We start from the raw sequence: 26,264 nt of genomic DNA on the forward strand, positions 1-26,264 counted from the left end.
GCTGTTTTATTTTTACTCCAACACTATTAGTATCGCACAAAATGTTCCACAATTACAAAATATACTTGTTTATCAATACATCTCTGGATATCCAAAAGCATTTAACCAAATGAAGAAAAAAAAAACCAGTGTAAATCTTTTTGAAAGATAAATAACACTTGTCTAAAAAACAACATAAAGTAATAATGAAAAATAATACTGACAGTAACCTGTGGGCATGGAAGTCTCATTTTTAAAAGTAATCCTCACATTCAGGTGATTTGAAGTGCTCTTGTTTCAAAGTAGCATTTTGATTTATATGCATGAAGCTTAATTCATATTTCCTGTGAATGCAAAGCGAGACGTCACAAATTCGCTATTGATAATTCCCAGCAGTTGAACTGTGCTCAACTCTTGCGAATTATTCACAGCTTAAACAGAGTTGTGACATCAATATTTACTTCGCATTCACATTCACAGGAAGTATGAGCCAGTCTTTAGTCAACATTAGTATGAATTAATTTCTTCAAACATACTTTATAATAAGTAAAAACATCTTCACACTTCAAAATTAACGGTTGATTATCAGTGGGTACACCATTACCAATATCTCTCCAATGAGATTTGTTAGTTTTCAACTCACAGACCGAGGAACAAGTTGATGTTCTGGGCCCAACTTCATAGCGCTGCTAAGCACAAAAATGTGCTTAGCATGAAATTTCTTCCCTGATAAAAACAGGATTACCAACCAAATTTCCATTTGTTGCATGTTGCTTTCTTACTGGTATACAGCTGTTGTTTGCTTGCCCTGAAAATCGAGTGGAAATTTGGTTGGCATTCCTGTTTTTATCAAGGGAGAAGTTTCATGCTAATCAACTTTGTGTGCTTAGCAGCGCTATGAAATTGGGCCCTGATCACTGACCAGTGGTGTGACCTCAAACTGTGCGTCCTAAACACTTTCCCACCTTAAAAACTTAAAATCCTACTTATTAATAATGGGACTATCAAAAAATACACTACCGGTACTGATGTAACCTTAAATCAATTAACTAATCACAATTTTTGTTTTTAAAGTATGTAATTCAAGTTGCACTTCACACAGGAAAGACACCACAGGTCACCAACATGTGTTAATACTTTATACAGCTGTTCAACAACTTATATTGCATAATCAATTTATAACATTGTAAATTTGCCAAGAGCAAGAGCGAAACATTTCACCTGGCCTGTAATCTCTTAATGCTATGCACATTTTATTTGTTATCAAAGAATCCACTTACAAAAAAACACACCAAATACGAAACTCAAAGATGGGTTAAAATGAAACTGTAAAATTGCATTGTAAGTTAACTGCATTGGTCTATAACTGTGTTCCTTGGTCTAAAAAATGGTTCTTTCTGTAATTTGACACCACATTGTGGCCATTTTAGTCAAGTTCCTGGTATCCACATACAATCACAAATGCAATACGGTGGACCAGTCCACTGCCTTAATGGGCTGCTGTATCGATGGGTAATTTTGATTTAAAAAAAAGATTACGTCAAATTTTTCAGTGCTCAAATTTTCATGATAGAGAAGCAGTCACTTTATCTGGACCACTCTGTTTAGGTAAACGTCTCTCCTTCTTTTTGTAATAAAATTCAAAGACAACAAAACTACACAAATTTATATAAACGGCAAGTCATTATTCCATTGTCAGGTTTGACATACTCTCACTTTAGTATGTGTTTTGTTCATCCTAATATTGCATAACATTTAATAAAAAGCTTAGGCACTATCTTGTCCCCTCTTACTCACCACAGTCAAGTCATAACAATAATGAAAATAACTAGTTTTTATATAGCGCATTTTACAAAACAGTGTCAATGCCCTTTACAATAGTGCCCTGGGCCAATTTTCATAGAGCTGCTCAAGCGGATATGTATAACATGTTTTGCCTAAAATGTGTATGCTTAGCAGAAATGAGCAGGACACCAGTCCAAAATTATTTATGCGTCATGGTATTTTGGCTGGTAACCCTGTTCTGGTGAGCATAATTATGTTGTGCTTAGCTACTTTTTGTGTTTAAGCAGCTCTATGAAATTGGGTCCTGGTCATTGGGCCAATAACATCTCATTAATCTTTCTCAGCTCCCTGGGGAGTATACACAGCCCTGGGCTGCTGTAACGCCCGAACACCCTGCACACAATATCAACCTCTACCCTCGCAGGTACCCATTTAAATACTCCTGGGTGAAAAGAAGTAATTATAGTAAAGCATCTTTCTCAATGACTTAAGTGCGATGACCAGGATTCGAACCCACACTCTGATGACTCAACCACCAGATATCAAATTCGATGCTTAAAACCATTTGGCAATGACACACTACAAGCACAGGGAAAGGGTGCTAGGCAACCAAACTGCAAACATTTGAGGAACTAATAACGTGACAGCGAATGGCCAAGCTGTCAGCTTTAATCAGTTTGTTCACAGGTTTGTATGTTTTATAAACAAATATTAAAGAATTTAAAACTTTTAATTTCAGTTTGCTTCCGGTAATTGATGAAGAACTTCCGTCATCAGTTATAAAACATGTCAAACAACAAAATAAATCATTCACCAGAAATTTCAGTTTAAATGTGTGATTTCCCATTAAAAGCACACTCAATTTCAGAGTAAGTAGTGTTTAAGAAAATAACAAACAGTAAACAAAAAATACAAAAAGCAAAATTCAACTTAAATACTCAAAAATAATGTTCGACTTTTATGAAGCAGTTTGGATTGCACAAAAGGCAATTTTTCCAGGCAACTTGGAGGCTCCATGGTCGTCATGGTACCAGAGTACTCTGGTAGCACACAAGACATTTTTCAAACATTGTCTTATGATTCACAAAAAAATATGTGAACAATCAAATGTGAATGGATTCTCTTCTTAGAGATTGTGCGAACTGCTTGTGTGACACAGCCTTAAAGCTACTCATGTGACAGGGATCATAAATACAATTTTCTAGATCGTCTTGGTTGATGAGTCTACTAACCACTCTTTCGGGAATATAATTCTAACTTCACAACCTTTTGTGGTAATAATTATGCACACTGTTTTAAATCAGTCACAGCTTTGTACCTTATACAACAATTGTAAAAAAGAACAGCAAATGTCTTATTGGAAACCCTGTGATTACTTGTGCTACTTTCTCAAAAATCTGGGTATTTAAAACTGGGTTTATTTTCACAATAATGGGGATAACAAAATAACCCTCGGGAATTGGTCGAGTCAAGTTTGTCAGAGTTCGGCCATTTTTGTGGCCTTATCCTAAAAGAAAATGTCACTAACTTGTTTACAAACTGTTATTTAATGTTCTACACAAATCCCAAATACATAATATAATGTGCAAAAGACATTGAAACAATTAGTGTGCACTTTTCTTCTTAGGCTAGACACTCTCTCGCCACAAGAGGGATTAAACTGTTTGTAAACATCATGTAACAAGCTTTTAAAGAAAAATTTTGTTGTACACATAAAATTCCCTAATCACTTACTTTAAGGCTGGACGAATTCTCCCCACTAAAGGGTTACAATAACAACTTATTCATTAATTCACCGTACACCAACAGTTCCGTTTTGTACACATTCACAATGTCATAATCTCACAAGTTGGACAAATTTTCACCCTTGGAGGGATTCAACAAAGCCGAAGCCGACTCCTTCACGTACAGAAAACTTGGATTTTGTCGATGAAGTCGCCGAGTTTGTCTTCGCTTCTATATTTCTCCTTCAGGTGGATCATCTTGACTTTCTCAGCGTCTTGGTACGTGTCGATCACTTTCCAGTGTTGGTAAGTCCTCCAGGCGTTACGGAGTGTGTCCATTGCACAGCTTTCAGCTAAAATAGTAATAATAGAGGACAGTTTTAAAAAAGGACTCTCTTAAAAAGGTAAAATGGTTTGAAAATGTTTCACCATGAGACACTCGAGTCTGAGAAAATGGTTCATGTACGTTAGGGAATGCAGCAGCCAGGGATGGGGTTGATACCCGCTACCTCCTGCCAAAAAGTGGACAATTTGGACGTTCTTGTGAAAACACAGGTTTTTAGCTGTTTTCTAAGAAAGAAGACACTGTACTCAGCTGAAACTTTCACATTCAATTTATATTGAATCTTGTCTTTACAATTTTGCCTATAAATTACATTGACAAATCTATGACCTAACCTTTAGGTTTATTAAGTTTACTACATAGCGGTGAAAAGTAAAACCAGTATAATTTGTAGCCTTTGTATCAAAACTCAAAATAAACTAGGCAAATTTGTACAGTTACTTACAAAATACGGCCAGCCCTCTGGCGACCCTATCCTTGGCGTATTCATTGACAAGATTGGAGAATTCGGTCTCCGGCAAATCTCTATCCAACAGGCGAACCAGGTTACATGCAGTCAGCCAATACCCTTCGATTAATGGACCCAGTATGCTCTGGAGAAACAACAGCTTTTTCAACGGCTCAGGGGAGGAGTTCACCTGCAAGTGGGATTAGGTACAATAGGTGGAAGAGCATATTTAAATTCATATATCAGGCATGGGGTTGATTACGAGATTCTGATAGCTTCACCTTGCAAGGCTTGTGGTACTGTAACAGACCATTACACACAGTGCTAGGTACACCCCCAATACATAACTTGCATATTGGTATTGCCCCGGCATGGTAAATGGAAGGTTGTTGGTTCGAAATCTGCTGTAGTCAAATTTTCTTTCTTTAACCCCAAATCAGTTAGTGATATCGTAATCATTACCTTAATAATAATAATACAACAATAAAACAGTATTTATATAGCACAATATAAATTAAAATTCTTCTAAGCGCGTAACAGCAAAATGAAAAGCATTTACAATCAATCAGATTGCCATGCCTCAAAATGACCCACAGCAATTGCAATGATGCCCTGTAGTTTTGCTGTGGTGCCATCTGCAAAGTTCCACTACAAATTGATATTTTCCTCATAGAGTGCCCCTTACCAGAGGAAAACTCTGTGCCCCTTCTAGAATTAAATTCAAGGCATGGATAGCACTTCATTGGCTTTTGTAGATTTGGGTCGGGGGTTGGGTGGCAGGCATAGGGGGGCTGAGGGCAGCTATCTTACCGTGATTTTTTCTTCTTTAGTAACAACGATGCCGTAGTCCTCATCGTCAGTATCATCCCATCCTGAAGCCACTCTCTGAGCCCACTTGCTGTCTGCACCACCACCACCAACCTTCTGCTCACAACGAAAACAACAGAACATTTGATGATTAAGGAATCAACTTCTCAGAAACCAAAGGGTGCGATCGAAACAAGATGAAAAGGTGTGGAAATGACTTTGGCAAAGACACACTGCATTGATTATTTGTAAAGTTGTAAAATTTGCAAAAAACATATGTAATTTTAAATTTATAAGGGACCAATCCAAGGCTTTTTTTATAGAGTCATAGAATAAGCTGTCGACCTAAACAAACCACAGACAGGGGCTCATTGCCAACTTCTCCAGGGGCTGACACAGGGAAACCTCCCTTCCCCCCCCCCCCCACAGTCCGTAAGGATATAGTCATGGGTATCATCCATTAGGAGCCTGGCTAGTAGATTGCACTACCTTCCAAAATTTGTACGAGGCAATTATGGTATAAGTGCCTTGCAAAAAGGGCACAAGTATCATGACCAGGATTTGAACCCCACACTTTGCTGCTGAGATTTATTCATTCATTCATTCAAAATGGTTTGTTAAGATCTTGCATCGCAGCCAAGAGGTACTAAATATTGTACCTTCTCTGGTATGATGATGTCACTGATCGTCATCCTGTCCAGCGCATCGCAGAGGCTGGTATGAAGACACCCACATGGCTGTAAAAGGAGAAACAGACAATACAATTTCAAAGCAAAAAGACAACTCAGCCTGGTCAGACAAAAATTTGAATAAATAACATGTGAAGTAATAGATGGTCTGCCTATATATAGAATTGCACTGTGCGTAATCAAACACCATATTTGATGTATTTTACACAGGAAAAGAGCACACGTGTACACGCTATGCGTGACTCTTGTTTCACGTGTAAAATACATCCAAGATGGCGGTCAATGACGCCTATTGCAACCCATCTATAGGCAGGTCTGGAATTACATGCAGGCAATGACCTCCGTTGCCCCTGGTCTTGGTCTTGGTGCCCTTCAGAAGTTTCCCATAGACTTCAAAATTTTCCAACGGAAGTGCCCTGTGCAAAATATTTTCAAAGATGAAATTCCATTGTTGTCTCTTCAAAAAACTATTACACAAACGACTTACATATGAGGTAATAGACGGTGGACATAAGTCGCTGCGGAGGTCAGCTAAAGTCTCTAAAAAAAACTATTTTACAAGCTACTTACAGGCACAAAGACAAACTCAAACTATGTCGCTTCAGAGGGAGCCGTTTCGCACAATGTTTTATACCATCAACCTCTCCCCATTACTCGCCACCAAGTAAGGTTTTATGCTAATAATTATTTTGAGTAATTACCAATAGTGTCCACTGCCTTTAAAGTCTATGAAAAAAACCTATTTTACAAGCTACTTACAGGCACAAAGATAAACTCAAACTGGAGAAGATCACAAAGTTCTGCTGCCCTCTGCATGACTTTATCCTTGGACAGGATCACTCGGTGGTCTCTGGCGGCCGTCAAACAGTGCAGTTCCTGGTGAGCTTCAGCCATGATGGCATTGGCTGTGAAGGAGAAGAAACATCCACATTTAACTCACTCTAATGAATTTAAAAATTTGGCTTCTAATTGATGATAAACAATGATAGTTATTGCATACATGTATATACTCAATTCTTTCCCCGGGCACTGTGGAAAAAAACTTAAGCCTAAGAATTGTCATTTCTGAACGGTTTAGTTCGTTGAACTAAGTAGCGGTTGCTGAGTCATTAGAGTGTGGGTTCTAATCCATTTATGACACTTCAGCAAGACTCTGAGTTGTAATGAGGGCAGAGATTGTTCTTGTGAGGGATTTAGCTCAGTATGCTACATACTTGGCAGCACAGGCTGTATACTCCGCAGGGAGCTGAGATGGTTTAAGGAATGTCCGTATCAATACTTTGACCCACTCGTTTCTTGCTTAGCAAAGAAATTTGCTCAGCAGACTTTTCTGCTTAACAGCATTATGAAATTAGGTCCATGTCTGTATCAATATTTTGAACTCACTAAGAATGGACTCCATAAGGAAGACGGAGATGACAGAGTTACTGTAGTAGCTCAGCTCAAAGACCCTCGGTAGTGCCATGTTGGGGACGACCATCATCTCCATCTTCTCATCCTCATCGGTCTCTGTCTTATCTTTCTTCTCAATGGTCTCATTGACCACATCCGGGTTGATGTTGTGCTTCTCAACAGACACGAGATCGCTGCCCATGACGGAGAGGGCGTGCTTGACGACGACCAGCATCTCACCGGAGAAACCGATGTCTCGGCCCCGCCCGATGATCTCTCCTTTCAGCCATTCTGCTTCTTCTGCAAATTTGTTGATCTCAATACCCTAGAAAAAGGAGGGATAAAACTTGTAATAATTCACAGGCTTGTCCAATAACTATTTACCATGAATGTTCCATTTGCAAGGTTTAAGAATTCAATGACAGGCCAATAAACATCCAGAAAATTTTTAACTAAATAAAGTGTTGGCGACTTTGATAAAAATTACCCCTAAAATGAGTCATTGGGGTGTGGGTTCAAATTGAAGTCATGACACTTGTGTCACTTGAGCAAGACACTTTAATAGCTTCTCACCCAACCAAAATGAAGCGGTAGCTTTGGATGTACACACAACTCAAGACTTACCTGCCGATGTTTCGTCATCAGAAGAAATGCCACTAGATTTGTGCTCATAATCGTGTGGACTCTCACAGCATCTGCAATAAAAGAATGCAGAGATATAATTGTCTGTCGAATATGGACACTATAAGTGTGGGTGTAGGCTGGTTATGTTTGTTTATATTAAGTACCTAATGGAGATGAAGGACAAAACAAAAAGGGGAGGAGGAAGGGTTTCCATGGGGAAATTCTTAAGACTGAGGTGCGCCACAAGACCCTTCGTGTACAAATTCTAAGGGAAACTCTTTAGTACAGTGAAAAATGGATAGAACAAATGATGTGTCATCAAGGGTGCACTTTTGAGAATGAAATGGCAGTTTGGAGAATTTTGATGGTTGTTCATTTTAAGTAACTGACCATGCACAATATGCTCCCCGAGTCCCTTAACAAGTTGTCTCTGATCTTCCACGACGACATCGGTGCCATACAAAGAGTGATCACTGGCAGTCTTCTTCAAGGTGGGATGAGAACGGGGCGAGCCAAGGACGGATGACATGTCACTCAGAACGGGAGACGGCATCTGAGCAGACTCAAGATATTCCTGTATAATAATAATAATAAAAATTATAAAAATTAATTAATAATGCTCCAATTCTAGACAAAGCTGTTCATTGGCGCATGACAATGTATAATTAAAATATCAAACCATTAAAAAACCACATTACACATTATGAAAAAGAGAGTATCAATGCAATGAAGTAACAATAAAGTATACATTACAATGTTTGAAATGCAGAGCACAACCAAGACGATTGCCTCCATGCCCCCTGGTCATTGCCTTAGAAAATTACAATTTCCTCATAGGGTGCCCTTTACCAAGGAGAAAATGCCTTGGTGTCCTTGCTCTTTCAAAAACGATAACTCGAGGTAAGCAGCAAGGTTTTCCAAGGTTGAAGTTTTAATTAAAATAATATTAATGACAATAATAGTAAAGACTTGTAGTGAGCACATATCCACCCTGCTGGGTGTTCTAGGCACCAATTACCTTGAGTCACCGTTTGTTTAATTCTGCAATTCCCCCTCGAGTGAAATCATTGATATTATTATTTATTCGGCATGGCAAAAAGAACAATACAAAACAAAACAGCAAGGATAATAAGCCAATGGCACATGCCTGTAATTAAAAAAGTTAACTAAATAACTATGACTCAGAAGCCTTCAAGTCCAATGCTACTGGCTAGATTCATTGGAGGACAACTTAATCTCAACTTGAGGAAGGGGTAGCTTCAAAGATATTACCTTAAGGGAAAAGGGTTCAGCAAAGCCAACCCTAACGTGTCCAAATTTGGATGCGAAAACAGTAAAAACTCCTCCGATGGCTACCCAAAATGTCTCCTTCTTCTTCTGGCGACCCTGTAGAGAAACACAAAAAGACACGAGAAAAATTTGGTAATACGCCTGTGACTTTGTTCACAGAACTCGGGAAAGTTCTGAGTGTACAGTGTTATCACACATCAGTGTAAGAGTAAAAACAAAAGTAAATGTAAAAACTGCATAACAGTACTTAGACTCTTGAACTCACTTCCGGAATACCTCAGACAAATAGACAACATTACTCTCTTCCACCAGAAACTTAAACCACACTTGTTCATGCTTGCAATCCAACATCTTGACAATACTTTAACTTAATCTTTAACTTCTTCCTGACCGGCGCCTTTGAATGTTTTTTGTTGAGAAGTGCGCCTTATAAATGCTGTAGTTTATTATTATCATTATATCTTGATTGTAATGCTTTATGAGTCTGACTTACCATCTGCTCATTGTTGAAGTTGCCATCTAGTATCTTCTCATAGCTAACTGAAGCAGGAACAATGAAAGCATCTGAAATCACACCTGGAACAACACAATATTGATCACAGATTATTTAGACAGGTGTGGCAAATTGGTCAGGGACTCCCCCTGGTGCTCGATTTCACAAACAACTAAGGTTAATCATTGCTTAGCAAAATGTGATGTAATGATTGCGTGTCATGGCTGATCGGTTAAAAACACTTGACTCAAGCTGTGGATGTTTCTGATCAGAAGAGTGTGGGTTGGAGTCTTAGTCTTGAAATTTGTGTCCTTAATCAGCTGAACAGCTGAAAAGCTGTAAGCCTGACATATTAGTCCACTAATGACCTTCCTTATTAGTAGGATTTAGGAATCTGGTCAAAAGCGATCAGTGATGTTGCCTTTAAGTAGTGAGTCATGAACTATGAGGCTAAGGTCAATAGATTCTGTTGACAGAAGTTCAAGTCCACATATAACTTAAAACATTGCTCTTGTTGGACTGAGTATAAGAAACAGGTATCCAACTCAACATCACAAACATTTCAAGGGAAAAACACATCATCATGATGTGGTGCTTTAATTGCAGTAATTACAATAAGCAAAAGAGATTATCAAGTCTTACAATGCTGTTTCTTTGACGATTTTTAAAGACACTGGACACTATTAGTAATTGTCAAAGACTAGTCTTCTCACTTGGTGTATCTCAACATATGCATAAAATAACAAACCTCTGACAATTTGAGCTCTATTGGTCGTCGAAGTTGCAAGTAAATAATGAAAGAAAAAACACCCTTGTCACAAGAAGTTGTGCGCTTTCAAGTGCTTGATTTTGAGACCTCAAAATCTAATTCTAAGACCTCAAAATTAAAATATCTGCAAATCAGTCTTTTCTCAAAAACTACATTACTTCAATGGGAGCCGTTTCTCACAAAGTTTTATACTACCAACAGCTCCCCATTACTCGTTACAAGGGTTTTGCTAATATCTATTATGAGTAATTACCAATAGTGTCCAGTGCCTTTAAAATGCAAATAATCACTTGGCAGGGTATTTGAAACCCAGCGCTAACTGATTAACACAATACATAGTACTTACCATCCAAGTATGCATCAACAATCACCGACAATAATCCCCCTTTCGGAGCAAGAGCTTTTCCACTTCTTGATCTTCCTCCCTCTGAAATACAATATATATTTATGGATGTCATCAAATAGCACAAGGGAACAGCTTATTTCATCGTAACCATTGCATAGACCTAGGCAACTGATATATACCAAAATGGAGATCCGGAAAAATTTCATTTCACTTTCAGAAGTGTCTTTCTGTAACTCACAGACAACAATGCCTAAAAGTATAAGTTAATAAGTTTCCACTCCATAGTATTTCTTTTTTTTCTACGGTTGTTTGCTTGTAGTTGTGTTTGTCCCTTGTCTTTCGGTTTTGATGTATGAACAAGGGTCCCCATTTAGTGGGCCTGTGTGCCAAGTTGGGGTTTCCTTTTTTCACAGATGTAATTTGTTTATGTATTTGAGCAATAAAGGTATTAAAATAAAAAAATATATATAAAAAAATAATAAAAATGTATGATCTGTCCCTCCAAATAAAATTGCTTGTACTCACCTATAAAAAATTCAATATTTTGATTGCCCCTCAACACCTCCTCCATATACTGCAAAAAGAAACAAACAAATAATGTGAAAACAATTAACACAACTTATGATATACTCCAAAGTGAATAATTTATAAATTTTTACACAAATATAGGTTTAAATTGTTTTCAATAACAGAGCAAAACTTGTTGTGCACAGGTAAGAGTCACAATGTGGAGTAAAAGACAAGCACCATCGACTGTTTATCCCACCTCTGACACCAACTGTACTCACTGTGTGTAATAAAGCCCTGTAGACATGATCCTTTTTGCCAACTTCCTTATCCAACTTCCTCTTGATGAAGAAAGCTCCAAGCTTCCTCATAATCCAACTTGAAAATGAAAAACAACGAAAAAGCAGAAGTGAAAAGTTAAATCAAGAAGATCAATGAAATAAGTTTGTGGGTTCGAATCCAACTCAAGTGACGTTCCTATGGATTTTTTTTTCTACGGAGTTGGAGAAAGTACATATTATACAGCGCTTCAAACAAGTTGGTGTTTGGTACAAAAACAAAACAATTTAAGTTATTATGTTGTTAAGCTTGATGAAAGAAAGTAATTAGGCAATGGACACTGTGAAGAAGAGGACAACATAAAATTAAATAAACTAGGTATCTCTTCACTCTTACCCAAAGACTGGTATGTTGAGGTTGTCACCAGCCGCTATGAACGGTACCCTGATTCCGTAAATATATAGAATGAAGGACATAAGAATGTAGTCCAAGTGACTCCGGTGGGTGGGTAAGATTGCTAGCGGAATCCCCACCTGTTAAGAGACATGGCAAAATAGATTGGTTTTAAAACTGGATCACACAACATTATATTTCTATCTAATTTCCACAATCTAGTTTTCAATAAGCACACCATAAAAACAAAAATATGTTTTGAAATTCAAAAAGCGTGGAGACCTCTGCTTCAGTGAGCACCAATTCTGTGCTTATGGTAATCAGAGCCATGAAATTGAGCCCTGTTGACGATTTCAAAAAACTCTTCCTAACTTAGGATTAATCTTCAGGACTTAGGGCGGGTTCTTTGTCCATAGATGTAGAACGCTAAACCCATCCTAAGTTAGAACAAGGAGATAGGATTAATCCTAGCATTTCCTGAAATCGGCTGCAGATCTCTTAAAGTCATACAGCAAAATAATATGATTTCTAATAATCTGTTGTAAATCTACTGAAAGCCACTGTGGAAATGCTTTAATGAGACACAAGTTATTCAAACCTTTGATGCTCGTTTGAGCATTTCCAGCTGACCCTGATGGACCTGCACACTGAACAGGATCATACCAAGAACCTTCAGCAGAAACCAGCCCGTTATTCTAGAACCAAACAAAAATACAATAAAATAAGCATTTTTTGTTCTCAATTCACACATGTTCCAGGCCTAATACTTCATGGAATCAACAAAGGCAAATGCCCCCCTGGCCGTTGGCTTGGTGCCCTTAATTTCTCATGCTAGGGTGCCCTTTACCAAGGAAAATGCCTTTGTACCCTTGCAAAAACAAAGCATACTGGCCTAATATTCATCCTATACTAATGGTTTTTTCGTATTTTTCAATGGCAACCCAAAGCAAAATTACAGGAAAATAGACAGAGAATAGAAAATTGAGACATCAAACCTGGTTTGGGTGAACAGGTTGTGTTTCTGTATCTTGTTCTTCCATTCTGTGCACTTAAAAACGTGTTCAGCACAATTTAAGGGGGAACATTATAAATATTAAATAAATAAATAAATACATGGTTTATTTATTAAAACACTGCAATACAGAGGCTAAAAATACTAGTACCAGCAAGTGTCAATCAAGTCAAGCTGCTTTAATCCTCTTGGTGAGATTCACAATTTTTAACAAAGAGCGTTGGCAAGTAACTACCTCCAATAAATCAATTCATTGCCCAATAGTGGCAGGGGATCAGTGAGTGAGTGGCCATTACTTATTGTATTAAAAAAAACCTTAAGCTGTCTGCACAACCTACTTAATCAGATGCAATGTTGCAGACCAGCCAAGGACATGCTTTGAACATGGAGGTAGGATGCTTTGAACAAGAAAGTAACCCCTGAATAGATCCAACAACAAAAGGAACTTAAGTTAAGTTCTTCTTTTCCAGGTAGTAGGGCAGGAAACAATGGTCCCTAACTACCGTTGATCAATAGGGTTCTCTTTGTAAATAGACAATAGGCATTTGTCTGTGGTCTCCTACTCAATTTGTACCCAGCTTGAATCACTGTTATTGCTCACACCATAATCAATGCATGGAGAAGTTGGCGTTAAGATATGCAGAAGCAGAATGTTAAAGTTCCACAAGAACCTCTACCCACATAACTAGTTTCAAGTAAATTCCAGAAGGTTTACTCTCTCTTTAAAGTCCTTTACATTACATCACTCTACAACACTCAAATAAATTTTCAAAGAATTCCAATGCTACTGTAAGTTTATCCATTATCAGATAAACTCTGAAGTATGCTTTTGTTGTCTGGGGATTAGTGTTATTTGTAGCGAGTGACATTCACTGGCTAGACTTTTAGTCACAATGAATCTAACATGAATATTAACAATACACAGTGCGTGACTGATACATGTCTGATCAAAACTCACTTGCAACACATCATTAAAATAATTCATATTTGTGTTTTCGAAGTGTCAGTCCAAAACTTGGTTTTAAAGTTTATGTGGTGTACTTGTTACTTTGAATGTATTTTATAACGAATTCACAGTCCTGATACCTCACGAAGGCATTGCCTTGGTGCCCTTGAAATGCTCTAGTAGAAATTTACAATTTCCTCATAAGGTGCCCTTTGCCAAAGAGAAAATGCCTTGGTGCCCCTTACCCTTTCAAAAACAAAGCATACAGCCCTGGAATCCAACCCAATTATGGTTGCTAATAAATGATCCTTACCTCTTCACAGGGACTAAAGAAAGAACCAAAAACATATAAAAAAAACTAGTACAACTTATGGAATCTCAAACAAGCGAATTGGACATGGGGGAAGAATGCCTTGTAGCTGGTGCATGAGCCCAAGCTCAGGCCTGAGTTTCCAAAAATGGCCTTACCACTGGGTTAAGGCGGCTCTCAACAGCAGCCCAGAATTTATGAAAAGCTGGTTGTGGTGTTTGGTTGGTTGTCTCTCATTTTATTATTACTGTGGGGTGTTTGTTTTTATAGTAAACTTTATAAAATAATACATGCAAAACAAAAACTGTTGATGACTCTGTTGTTTACAATTTACAAAATATTGGATGGAACACCCTATTTCCGTTGTATTAAAGGCAGTGGACACTAATGGTAATTACTCAAAATAATTATTAGCATACAACCTTACTTGGTAACGAGTATTGGGGAGAGGTTGGTAATATAAAACATTGTCAGAAACGGCTCCCTCTGAAGTGGAGTAGTTTCGAGAAAGAAGTAATTTCTCCACGAATTTGGTTTTGAGACCTCAAGTTTAGAATTTGAGGTCTCAAAATCAAGCATCCAAAAGCACACAACTTCATGTGACAAAGTGTTTTTTTTGTTTCATAGTTATCTCGCAACTCCTACGACCAATCGAGCTCAAATTTTCACAGGTTGTTATTTAATGCATGTTGAGACACAGCAAGTGAGAAGACTGGTCTTTGACAATTACCAATAGTGTCCACTGGCTTTAAGGTGTTTTTTTTATTAAACTTAGAACATGATCAGCTATTCGCCCTTTGTACTTGCAGCCATTGGCGAGTTAAAGCCTTGAATTGGTGACAGCAGTGAAGAGAAGCTTCACGTAACTCTGTTTTGTCGCTGTTATGTAACAACAATTTCATCCAAACAGATGCATAAACACATTACATTATAAAGTTTGTTTGTCTGAGAGAAAAAACTAATCGACCTTCAGTCGCTCCTAATCTATTTGGTTTCAGCAGGACTCTGGAGCGTCTGTCTGAACTGAGTGTTAGAGACATCAAAAGTCCCACATGTAGAGTTTTTTCACTTAAATCCAAGACTGAAAATACACCACAAGGTAATCTGTGACCAGACAGGGAGCTTGACAGATACCGAGTAGAACAATTACACAATCAATAATCGCAACATAAGTTATGCAACAGGGAGCTTGACAACATAGGCTGAGAGTAGAACAGTTCAAGAATCAATAGCAGCAACATTATAGCTATTCAACAGGGAGCTTGACAAAGGCCGACTAGAACAATTGAACAATCAATAATTGCATATATAACTATGCAAGACTTTCTGCTCAGAAAAAAACTTGTTGTTGTTGCAATTTTTCCTGTTCATGAAACTTGACCCATATATCAAGAAATTCCCAAAAGACATAAAACACTGAGCAAAAATATAGGAACACACACATTGCCAGACGGCAGGTAAACAACCCAATCAATATCCCGATAAGATGGCAGACGTAAACACTCAGGAATGAATAACTAAGTAAATAAACAAAATTGTTGTTATCGGAGTTGATCTGTTTAAGTTCCCTGATGAGGATTATTTGTCTGGACTTTAAACGAGAAATAACATTTGAAACTGAAACTAAAATAGACTTTCAAAAATCGTATCTCACCAACATAGCACAGAGACATCTCAAAAGCAAACATAAAGCATTGCTTATCGCACACTGGTGTTTGAGTCTAAACAAACAAATCTTTAACTCTGATGCAATAGTTCCAACAATTAAGGGTCCCCGAAAAGCTTTAACAATTCCTTTAAATCGAGAACATAGTAGACTTGCAGTCTTTTATATCGAATTTGCACATAGAAATAGACAAAATAGATGGAATTTTCACATAGAAACAAATATTAGTGTATATTGATGGTACACCTACATGTGTTCGTCTGTCCTAGTTGTCCCATGCCTTTGTTTGTCCTCTGTACACGTTACCGTACTTTGGTTGTACCATACTAAATGTTTTTCTGTCCACAGGTTAGGGAACAAAGGGCGTGACACGAGAGCTTTCCCTAGACAGTTTCTTCATTCCTATTGGTCGAGAGCAACGACTGAAACAGTTGTGCCACATCATCTCCTTATAAGGAGTTGTTTACCCGAGGGCCTTACCATTTCATAGCTGGAGGGGTGTTGTGTTGAAAGAAATCATTGAAGAATTTTAATTTTTGCATTTATTTTACCTTTTGACTAAGAAGTGTTGATGATTTTTGACCGAACAGGTATTTATGAATGGGAATCAAAGTGTGTTGAATCAGTTTTCAACTAGTGGTTTAAACCCGCCGAGGCCTGGTTCTTGATAATTTACCTCGACTTCGTCTCTGTAAAACTATCAAGAACCAGGTCTCGGCACGGGTTTAAACCACTAGTTGAAAACCTCTTCACCACACATTGATTCCCTTATTATTGTATTGTATGACAGCCTTGAAACAAATTTTACTGAATGAAAATGACATGGAATTGGAGACTTACCTCAAGAAGAGGTTGGAGATGGAGGAGGCCATGTTGGTAAGAACCCTTCCTGCTCGGACGGCATGTCTCTGCAACTCACTCTGGTATTTCACCTCCGTCTTGCCTTCAAGGAAGAAAAATATCAAAATGTTAAAGGCATTGGCCCTATTGGTAATAACTCTAAAGCATAAAAACTTACTTAGTAACAAGCAATGGAGAGCTTATTGGTGGTATAAAACATTGTGAGAAACAGTTCAATCTGAAGTAACGTAGTTTTTGAGAAAGAGGTAATTTCTCAATAAAATAATAATTTAGACTTAAGCTGAAGCCTTCTTTTATGCATCTGAAAGCACACAAGTTTGTTTGTGCAATGAGGGTGTTTTTTCTTTCATTTTTCTTGCGACTTTGGTTACCAAGTAATCACAGACTTGCTATTTTATGCATATGTTGGGATGGGAAACACCAAACGAGGACACTGGTCTTTGACAATTACCAAAAGTGTCCAGTGCCTTTAAAACCCTTGGCGAATCTGACCAGGACATGCTTTTGAGATGTGCCCAGGATTGAGTGTGTGCTTGCTGTAGAGCTGGGAAAATCATTCTGTTGTCTTTATCAGTGGTAGCCAAGATGGCTGGAATGGTCAAATCTGCTTCCCAAGACTGTGTGAAGACTGTGGGGGAAATGTCATAGCAACGTACAGAGCAGAACCCTCAACATACGGCATTACAACACATGATGATAGGCAATAAAAACACCTCAAAACAAATTATGTGGAGCAAATCCCTGACCTCCCCCCAAAAAAGAAAAATCAGAAACAAAAAACATACATACAGAAGCTCTTATGAGTGTAATAGATTTAATGTTACTAATCACTCACCTTCAGAGTCTGAAAATGCAGCTTTGTTTATTGCAGAATACACCCTGCAGACAAAAAGGGTAAAAGTAAGTTATAAATGTTTAAATTCATTTCACATGCTAAAAATATGTTTGTTTTGGGAAAAACATTTTCATTCAACTTTGTTGATCCACTCATTTTTGAAAATGTAATAACAGTTGGGTGATAACCTTTTAACTATGTTGAGTTTGCTTTTAAGTTTTTTTGGTTCTAATGCGCCTTGAACACCCAGCAGGGGTGATTTGTGCGCATTATTATTATGGTGCAACATGTATTTCATAATTTGCAGGGATAGCGCTTTGTATCCTCTAATAAAAAGCGATTTATAAAAGTCGTGTTTATTATAGCGAATTCAGAGATTAACAATAATGGAATATTTATTTGGTTGATGTGTGTGATTTCTTTTATACCTCCTGCTTCCAAGGACCTCCTGTGCCAGACAACCCCTCGATGGGTAATCATAGTTGATCCCTTCAGTGTAAGCCACATAAAGGTGTGGGAAAATACGAGCGATGATGCTACTCCTGTTGAGGCAAAGAAGACGCAAATTCTCACCAATTGTCTTATAACAGATATATTTCGATTAACACGCAACATTCTGGGGTGTATTTCTTAAAGCTTGTAGTAATAGACATTTTCTAGGCCAAAAACAGAGTGCTGCTTACTTAAAACATACTGCCTTACAATAGACCGATCCATTAAGCTCCGCCCCATTGCGTATTAACCAATCACAACGCAATGAAGGTCCCACAATGTGTGCGCGTATCTTGGTGCGCGGCAGAGTTGTGCAGAAAGGCATTGGAGAGCCCCACGTGTTCCTGCTCACACATGCGTCGTGGGCAGAGTCTACTGGATCGATCTATTGTCTAACAAGCAGAAATGGCAGGATATCAGTCACGAATTGGACATAGTAGTTTGGCTGGTAACCCTGTTCTGGTAAGCACAGTTTTGTTGTGCTTAGCTACATTTTGTGCTTAAAACAGCTCTAGGCCCAGATTTCAGGGCAACTCTTGGCCCAAATTTTTCTATAGACCCTTTGCATGGCTGCCATTGCTAAGGTCAATGAATGGAAACCTCCAAGAGTGTCTTTCCTGCGCACAACTCTCAACCAACAATATGGCCTCATTTACATTAAGTGAGTGCGCTGTTTCAGCTTGTGACGGAACTATTTCATAACCTAAGTTGCTTGTGGTTTGGGTTGACAGTTACATGTATATGTACACAACAAGTTGTGAATGCTGTCAAATGTTGGTGCAGTACCCACTGCTAACATATAGGATTTGAACTGTAGCTACAGAGCAAGTAGTATGCCAGTGGCTATTTTTCTACAGAACTCGAGGCGGTACAGACTATACAGTGCTTTACCAAATCAGTGTAAGGGTAAAACATAATAATACACCTCGCCCAAGTAACCACATGTCTGGCATGGTATTCTGTGCAAAGGATATTCGGCAGGATATTGCAGCTGGATTTGTCACACTGTTTCGCATCAGGAAATTGAGTTATGTGTGCTTAATGTGTCTGGTCAAGGTCAAAGGTCGTATGCAATATCCACTCAAAGCAAGTAAAGGGCATTTTCAACTGTCTATTTTTATTTATCAGCATAAAACCTCACTTGGTAATGAGTAATGGGGAGAGGTTGATAATATAAAACATTGTGAGAAACGCCTCCCTCTGAAAGTTTTTGAGAAAGATATAATTTCCCACGAATTTGGTTTCGAGACCTCAGATTTAGAATTTGAGGTCTCGAAATCAAGCATCTGAAAGCACACAACATCGTGTGACAAGGTTTTTTTTTTTTCTCTGTTATCTCGCAACTTCGATGACCAATCGAGCTCAAATTGAGATACACCAAGTGAGAAGACTGGTCTTTGACAATTACCAATAGTGTCCAGTGTCTTTAAAGGGTTTTGGTATCTTTTGCAGATCAATTTGTTGCCATGACATGTATTTAGTGGGTAAGAGTGGGATTTTGCACCCAAAAGGGTTCAACAGGATTTGGCTTCTTTGAGTGATTACTCTTATACTGATGTTCAAATACATATCATGCTATCTGCACGTACCTTGGCCTTCTAAATTGCAGAACATTGCGCAACCCCATAGCCGGTATGTCGGGTGTGAATATCATATCCTGCAAAAAACACAAATAAAAACAACTATTTATGGTAAAGTAAGTAAATAAGTCTTTCTTCAGGCCTGTAATTTGTTTGTGATTCTTTGAGGGCAAGGCCGTTTCAGTTTTGCAAAGGGCAGTTCTATTGATACATTTGAAGGGTCACAAAAGACAAAACTAGGGACAACAGAGGCCATGGCCACCTGCAAACTGAAAAAAGATTTTATCAAACTTAATGTGTACTTTATAAATCTGATCATTAATTTGATTGCAAAAAAGTGTATGGAATTTGTTTTATATCCCATCCCACAAAACAAAATTCAATTACAAAACAAGTTGCATATAGAGGTGAGTACCTTTTTGGTAAATCATGTAATTTTGTTTCTGGATCCTTCCCTTAATCCCTTCCTCATCTCTTCTTCTATAAATGGATATGTTGTTGTTTGTACTTGGATCAAAAGCTAAGGCCATCTACCCTACTCATATATAATATATTTTTTTAAATATTTTTTTACGGGGGGGGGGGGGGGGGGGGGGGGGGGGGCATGAACATAGTAATGGCTTGAATGACCTTACACGTGCTTGATAACATGGCCCTCAACTACTCCCTAACCTGACCCATTATGGCCTTCAGATCTTCATGTAAATCCTCATGGCCATCGCTTGCTGTGTTCAGGGCCACACTTCAATTTACTCACAATTAAAACACTCCATACAGTAGTTTCAGATCACACTTCAATCATGCACCCAACAGCCACTGTAAGTGCCTTTGTTACACGATTTAGCAATAAAATAAGGTTATTGACCTCTAAGCACGTTTAAAACCATCTGAGCCCAGTTTCATGGCTCTGCGTACTGTGGAATTCTGCGATTGCGATCACCATTATACAACTACTGTGAAAGCACAGAATTTCTGCACTCGTACTAGGATGCCTAGTAACGTGGTGTACGTACACACACAAGCAACAAAAAAAATGCTAAAAAATACTAAGCAACTTTTGGCAAGGAACCAGTCACTGATGGTACATGCAGAATGGTATCTTGGCTGATGACTATATTCCAGTAAGCAGAAATGTTAAGTGCTTTAATGGCTATGCCTAGCACCAAATTCTACGCTTATGGGGTCCTATAAAACACATGATTCTATTGGCTGTAAGCAGAGAATTCATCAGTGGTAAGCAGTGGCATGAAATTGAACCCTGTTCTTGTGTGATAATCTGTTGGCCAAGTATAGCAAGTTTTAACAATGTGAGGTACCCCAAATTTATCAATTTAGGCATACTGTTTCATGTAGTCCAACATACCTTGCAAGAAAAAACTGTAGGTTAAAGTGCCTTGAGCGTCCCTGAGTGATGGTTATGCACGCTACATATGAAGCCTATACTATTATTATGAAGACTGATTAAATAAATGAAACAATAAGGACTATACGTACCCTCCTACCACTGCTACAATTTAGGGCAGCATTGTCCCATAAATGGCCTCCGCACTGATGCAACTGGCTCATAGTAGACTGGTGGGGTTGTCTTGAAGCGTGCCAGCTCTGGAACTAAATCCTGCACACACACACAAAAACAATATCTATGTCATGTTTTCAATTCGTTTAGACTGTTTTACACAAGATGTCTTCAGATTAAAGGCAGTGGACACTATTGGTAATTACTCAAAATCATTACTAGCATGAAACCTTACTTGGGAGAGGTTGACGGAACATTGTGAGAAACAGCTCCCTCTAGTAATATCCACAAATTTGATTTTGAGACCTCAGATTTAGAATTTGAGGTCTCGAAATCAAGCAACTGAAAGCACACAACTTCTTGTGACAAGGGTGTTTTTTTCTTTCCTTATTATCTCACAACTTCGGCGACCGATTGAGCTCAAATTTTCACAGGTTTGTTATTTTATGCAGTGTTGAGATACACCAAGTGAGATGACTGGTCGTTAACAATTACCAATAGTGCCCACTGTCTTTAACACAAATGCACTATCAAGATGGTTAATAGAAGATGAGATCATTTAGTACACTCCTGTCAAGATCAAGAACATTGGTTTTTTTCAAAGTTTGGAACAATAAAGATTTCAAAATTGATTTCAAAATTAACAACAACTATTTTTAATAGCAGGGTTGCCAGTGAGAAGACCTTTGAATAAAAGTTAACAGAATCACAAACAATTTTCACACACTAAAATAAAAAAATTGGGGGGCTAAAGATTCAGGGTTTTGGCTATTTGATACAGTTTGGTGAAAGCTGGAACAAAAGCAATAAGATAAAAACATTTAAAACACACTTACCAGAGTTGGCGGTCCTGACCTTTTCCGCGCCCTTCTCCTTTGTCGTTCCAGGGGTGGATCTTCCCTAAATTTATCCCTCAAGCGTTCGTTTCCACTCATGCACGTGGTAGTTGTGTGTGGAGCGGTCCCAGATTTGTTTTCCCACTTCCGGTACACTTCTTCCATTTTCTTCAAATCCATTTCGACTATTGTTTTCCTACAAGATATTGGAAGGACATTCGTGAATTGGACTCACTTTTTGTAGAAGTTTCTTTAAAAAAGCCTGACACCTGCGTCCCTTGATTAGCTTAAGTTCAAAGACACAGTAGGAAAGGGAACCATGGTTGGGAATCACAGCTACATGTACAGGATACAACAGTAGCTGTAAACCTCCCTGGCAGCATGCATCAGACTTCTGGTGCCTGCCTTTAGACAAGGCCAGACACTGAGGGTACAAACTAATAAACAATCAACAACATGGCCTTGAACAACATTCCCTTTAAGGTTAATGAAATAAAACCAAATGTTGTCCCCTCATAAAGGTACCTGGCACTCAAGGACAGACAAATAGGGTTTAGGGGTCAGTATGAGTCATGAAAAATCTAAATATATTTCTTGGAAAGAGAAAACAACTACTCCAAGTAAATCCAATTAATTATCACTCATCATTAAATACCATCTCGCTAAGGTTACTAATACATCAGACTTGACAAACTTAAATGTGACAGTATAAAAGACATGATTCCTTTCTTTATTTGAACCTTGCTGAGGTTGCCAATGCGATGTACTAATCGTATTCAAATGTGAAGGTCATTTCATTGTCATTGTGGTCAAAGGTAGTTTGGGCCATTGTGGCTTTCCAGCCAACTCACACAATGCGTGTGTACCATTGCTACTAGAAAGTTCCACAGATTATCAATTGTTGCGACTGGTGTCCAACTCATCTTTGTTTAGAAATTTGTCAAGTGTTGCTTACATGGAACAACTTGATGTAATTGGGCCCAGCACATGTGAACTGTCATACATGAATGTATCCAAAAACAAAATTGCCATCTAAGCAATTTCACACAACAAAAATACTACACACACTGGTTGTTACACAATATATGATTTACCGAAAAGCCACAAGCCCCCAACACACCTCCACCACAATAACAAAATAATTGACCTCCGAATTTGAATACAAAAGTATCACTATTGGCAACACCAGCAAGGTTCAAATGTCAAGTGTCATGTAAATGTATGTGGTTGTGTAATAAACTACTCCTACAAATTATGGCGCATCACATTAGAGTATTCAAACATAACAAACCTGTCATGATAACACATTTGTGTGCTTAAATCTTGTGTACGACCAAGGCCCAATTTCATAGAGTTGCTTTTAAAGCAGGGGAAAAATGCTTTTTGCTAAGCAGAAATGAGTACAAGTCACAGATTGTGCATTGTGACACAGATGTTTGGTTGTTAAAAACCTTAATAATGGTTAGTGTAATCTTGTAGTGATTAAGGAGCTCTATGAGACAGCAGGGCCAGTGGGATAGTGGACAATTTGACCAAAATGTGTGCAGTGTTATATATGGCAAACAATAATAATGTTGAGAATTGTTATGTTACACATGTTACAGATCCTCTATTTCCTTCAGATCAAGCCTCATGTATTTATTGACCTGCCATTTAAAAAATATCAGAAGTGAACACATTTGGAATCCATATCCAAGCATAACAAACTGTTGTTTTATTTAGTAAGCTATAACAAACCAATACATTGTGCGTTGTCAGTAATCCTTTCAACATTGTACAAAAACAAATTACAGTATAAACATTTTGCTCTATATGCAAACTTGGTGGACGAAAATACTTCCTACAGTGTCTTAAAAAGAAAAAATGTTACAAGTGCTAGGCCTTTTGAGTGAGAGTGTCTTATAAATATTGTGTACACACCTGTTTGTCATAATTAATACTCTAGTTACCACTGGATGTACTACAAACCCATCAATGCTCTACATGTAGACCTATAAAATTCCAGTTGTGATAACCCAAACCCTCAATCCTCCAAATGGTCAAGGAGTGAAATGATCCTCCCATCGTTCAATCAGGAGGATGCACAATAATGGAGGAGGGTTACCAGCAAAGACACTTTGCATCGTCTGCCATTTTGGGATTCAATGTGCAAGACAAAGATATCATACAAGTACTAGTACTTAAACAGCATGTCATCTTATCCAAATTGATATTAGCTAGCAAATACTTAGTCTGAGCATGGCGTGTAGAGCAAGGGTGTGCTAGCTGAGGAAAGAAAGGTGCATTGTAACAATTTAACTAATTCGGTCGCTTGGAAAAGTTTCCATATGGCACCACCCCTTTTTTTTACTGATATGAAGTAATAAAGAATCTAATTTACTTCAATGAGATATCCCTTTAGTAAAAATGAGTGAAAAGGTGGTGGCGCCTAAGCTTGGGCGATATCGATTTATTTTATTCACGATATATCGCCGACAATATATCACGATATTCGATATAATCGCGATTAATGAAATTTGACATCATCAGTCTTAAAACTCCAACTGAAAGTTGTAGAAGAGACAATCATAGCATAAGAGAGGTGTTCTAATGACCTATTATTCTGGTTTTACTCCAAACCTATGGGGTGCAAGATGTCTCAGCTAGCAAATACATCGCGATATTTAATCGATATATCGCGATTATCGCGATATATCGCGATATATCGCGATATATTGATATTTCGATTAAAACCAAATCCATCCGATATCGAAATCGTGTCCAAATTAATATCACGATATTCGATAATATCGTGATATCGCCCAAGCTTAGTGGCGCCATACGGAAAGTTATCCGGGCGCTTACTTGACCAGCATGCACCAGGTTTAAGGTGATTAAGGTGCATAAATGACTCTTGTGCATATATTTAACGGTTGACTTATGATCAAATGTTCTGTTAAACTTAAAGTGCATTTAAAAATTGTTGTCGTGAGTTGTCGTGAGTTGTCAGTATTTAGTGCGACCGCATTTAAATTTTTGAGTCAATTAAATACTTATTTATTTAAAAATTTGTGAAAAGTGGGGGCAGGATACAGACATTTTCCCATCCCATACGAAACGTGCAGTCGTGTTTACAGTGCCTCAGTTTTTTTGTGTAGTTTCAAACATGCATGTATGTATTTAGTTCACCACCAAAAACAAGTCTACACACAATGTACGTACATGCATTAGCCCTGGCGGCCTTACACTTTCGTATTGTACTACAGTGATGTCCTGGATATCAGGGTACATTTCTGGGGCGGAAAATTTTCGAAGCTTCATAACTCAAATCTTACCTGCAAGAAGCCATTAATTTCAACAGATTCACATTCCATGGCAGCATAAATTTTTCTGCGGTGGGTTTTGAACGTCATAAATTCTTCACAAATACCTCATTTTTATGAAATAATGCAGCTCTCAACGTTAAGGAATTCCCATTTTTGTTCGTGCACTCAGTCTTCCATGTGTCCGCAAGACACAGAGCGGCACGACGCGCATATCATGGTTGCGTTTGCGTGTTAACGCTGTGCATTCAAGATACGGTGACCAAGAATTCATGCGTCTTGCATCTTGCACGCGAACGTAACCGCGTATATGCACAGCAGCAGACAACACTGTGAGAGATAGTTGCGATAACGTAACCCTCCTCCCGACGGCCGCCAGGCCGGAGGGTTACGAGATAGGTTCGAGCGAAAACGGTTAATCTGGTAACCCTCCAGCCTGGCGGCCGTCGGGAGGAGGGTTACGTTATCGCAACTATGTGAGAGAGTACGTTAAAAACGGGAATTTCTTAATGTTGGGAGCTGCATTGTTTCACGAAAATGACGGATTTGTGAAGAATATATGACGACCAAAACCCACCGCAGAAAAATGTACGCTGCCATGGAATGTAAATCTGTTTAAATTAATGGCTTGTTGCAGGTAAGATTTGAGTTATGAAGCCTTGAAAATGTTCCGCCCAAGAAACGGGCCTTAATAGCTAGGACTCTGTATCTGTGTACAGAGGAAGAGTCATATACATGATATATAGGGCTAGTACATGCATCTGTAATGACGCAATAAATCACACAACTTTCATTTTTGTTTGGCTCGACGAATTTCGTCTCGCGCGTTTGTCAATAATCCTTTGAAAATGAAAACAACAACTTACCAGTATACACTTTACCACCGCATCACGTCCTACGCGAAAAGAAGCACTGGTAAATGTTGCTCAGAAATGAGTTATTCTTGTTATCTTCTTGCATTTCTTTTACTGTATTTCTGAACCTGCGCATAATATGGAAAAATGTAACAGCTGACGACAGAGCTGAGGTAGGTGACATGC

At 38.3% G+C, this 26,264-nt stretch overlaps 1 protein-coding gene across 1 annotated transcript; it reads right to left on the reverse strand.

The window, feature by feature from the left end:
• Positions 1-26,264, reverse strand: LOC139940696 (glycerol-3-phosphate acyltransferase 1, mitochondrial-like). The gene is given in 23 exon segments (XM_071937058.1): positions 1-3,841; positions 4,277-4,469; positions 5,090-5,203; positions 5,746-5,823; positions 6,535-6,680; positions 7,162-7,492; positions 7,792-7,862; positions 8,182-8,365; positions 9,064-9,177; positions 9,575-9,657; positions 10,690-10,770; positions 11,215-11,263; positions 11,478-11,574; positions 11,872-12,008; positions 12,467-12,563; positions 16,643-16,745; positions 17,499-17,542; positions 17,927-18,040; positions 19,580-19,647; positions 21,065-21,088; positions 21,090-21,185; positions 21,923-22,118; positions 26,091-26,264. Coding segments are annotated over 22 exon segments (2,580 nt in total). The 5' UTR covers positions 22,103-22,118; positions 26,091-26,264; the 3' UTR covers positions 1-3,665.

Source organism: Asterias amurensis, chromosome 8 (genome assembly GCF_032118995.1).
Source record: "Asterias amurensis chromosome 8, ASM3211899v1".
Taxonomy (NCBI): Eukaryota; Metazoa; Echinodermata; class Asteroidea; order Forcipulatida; family Asteriidae; genus Asterias; species Asterias amurensis.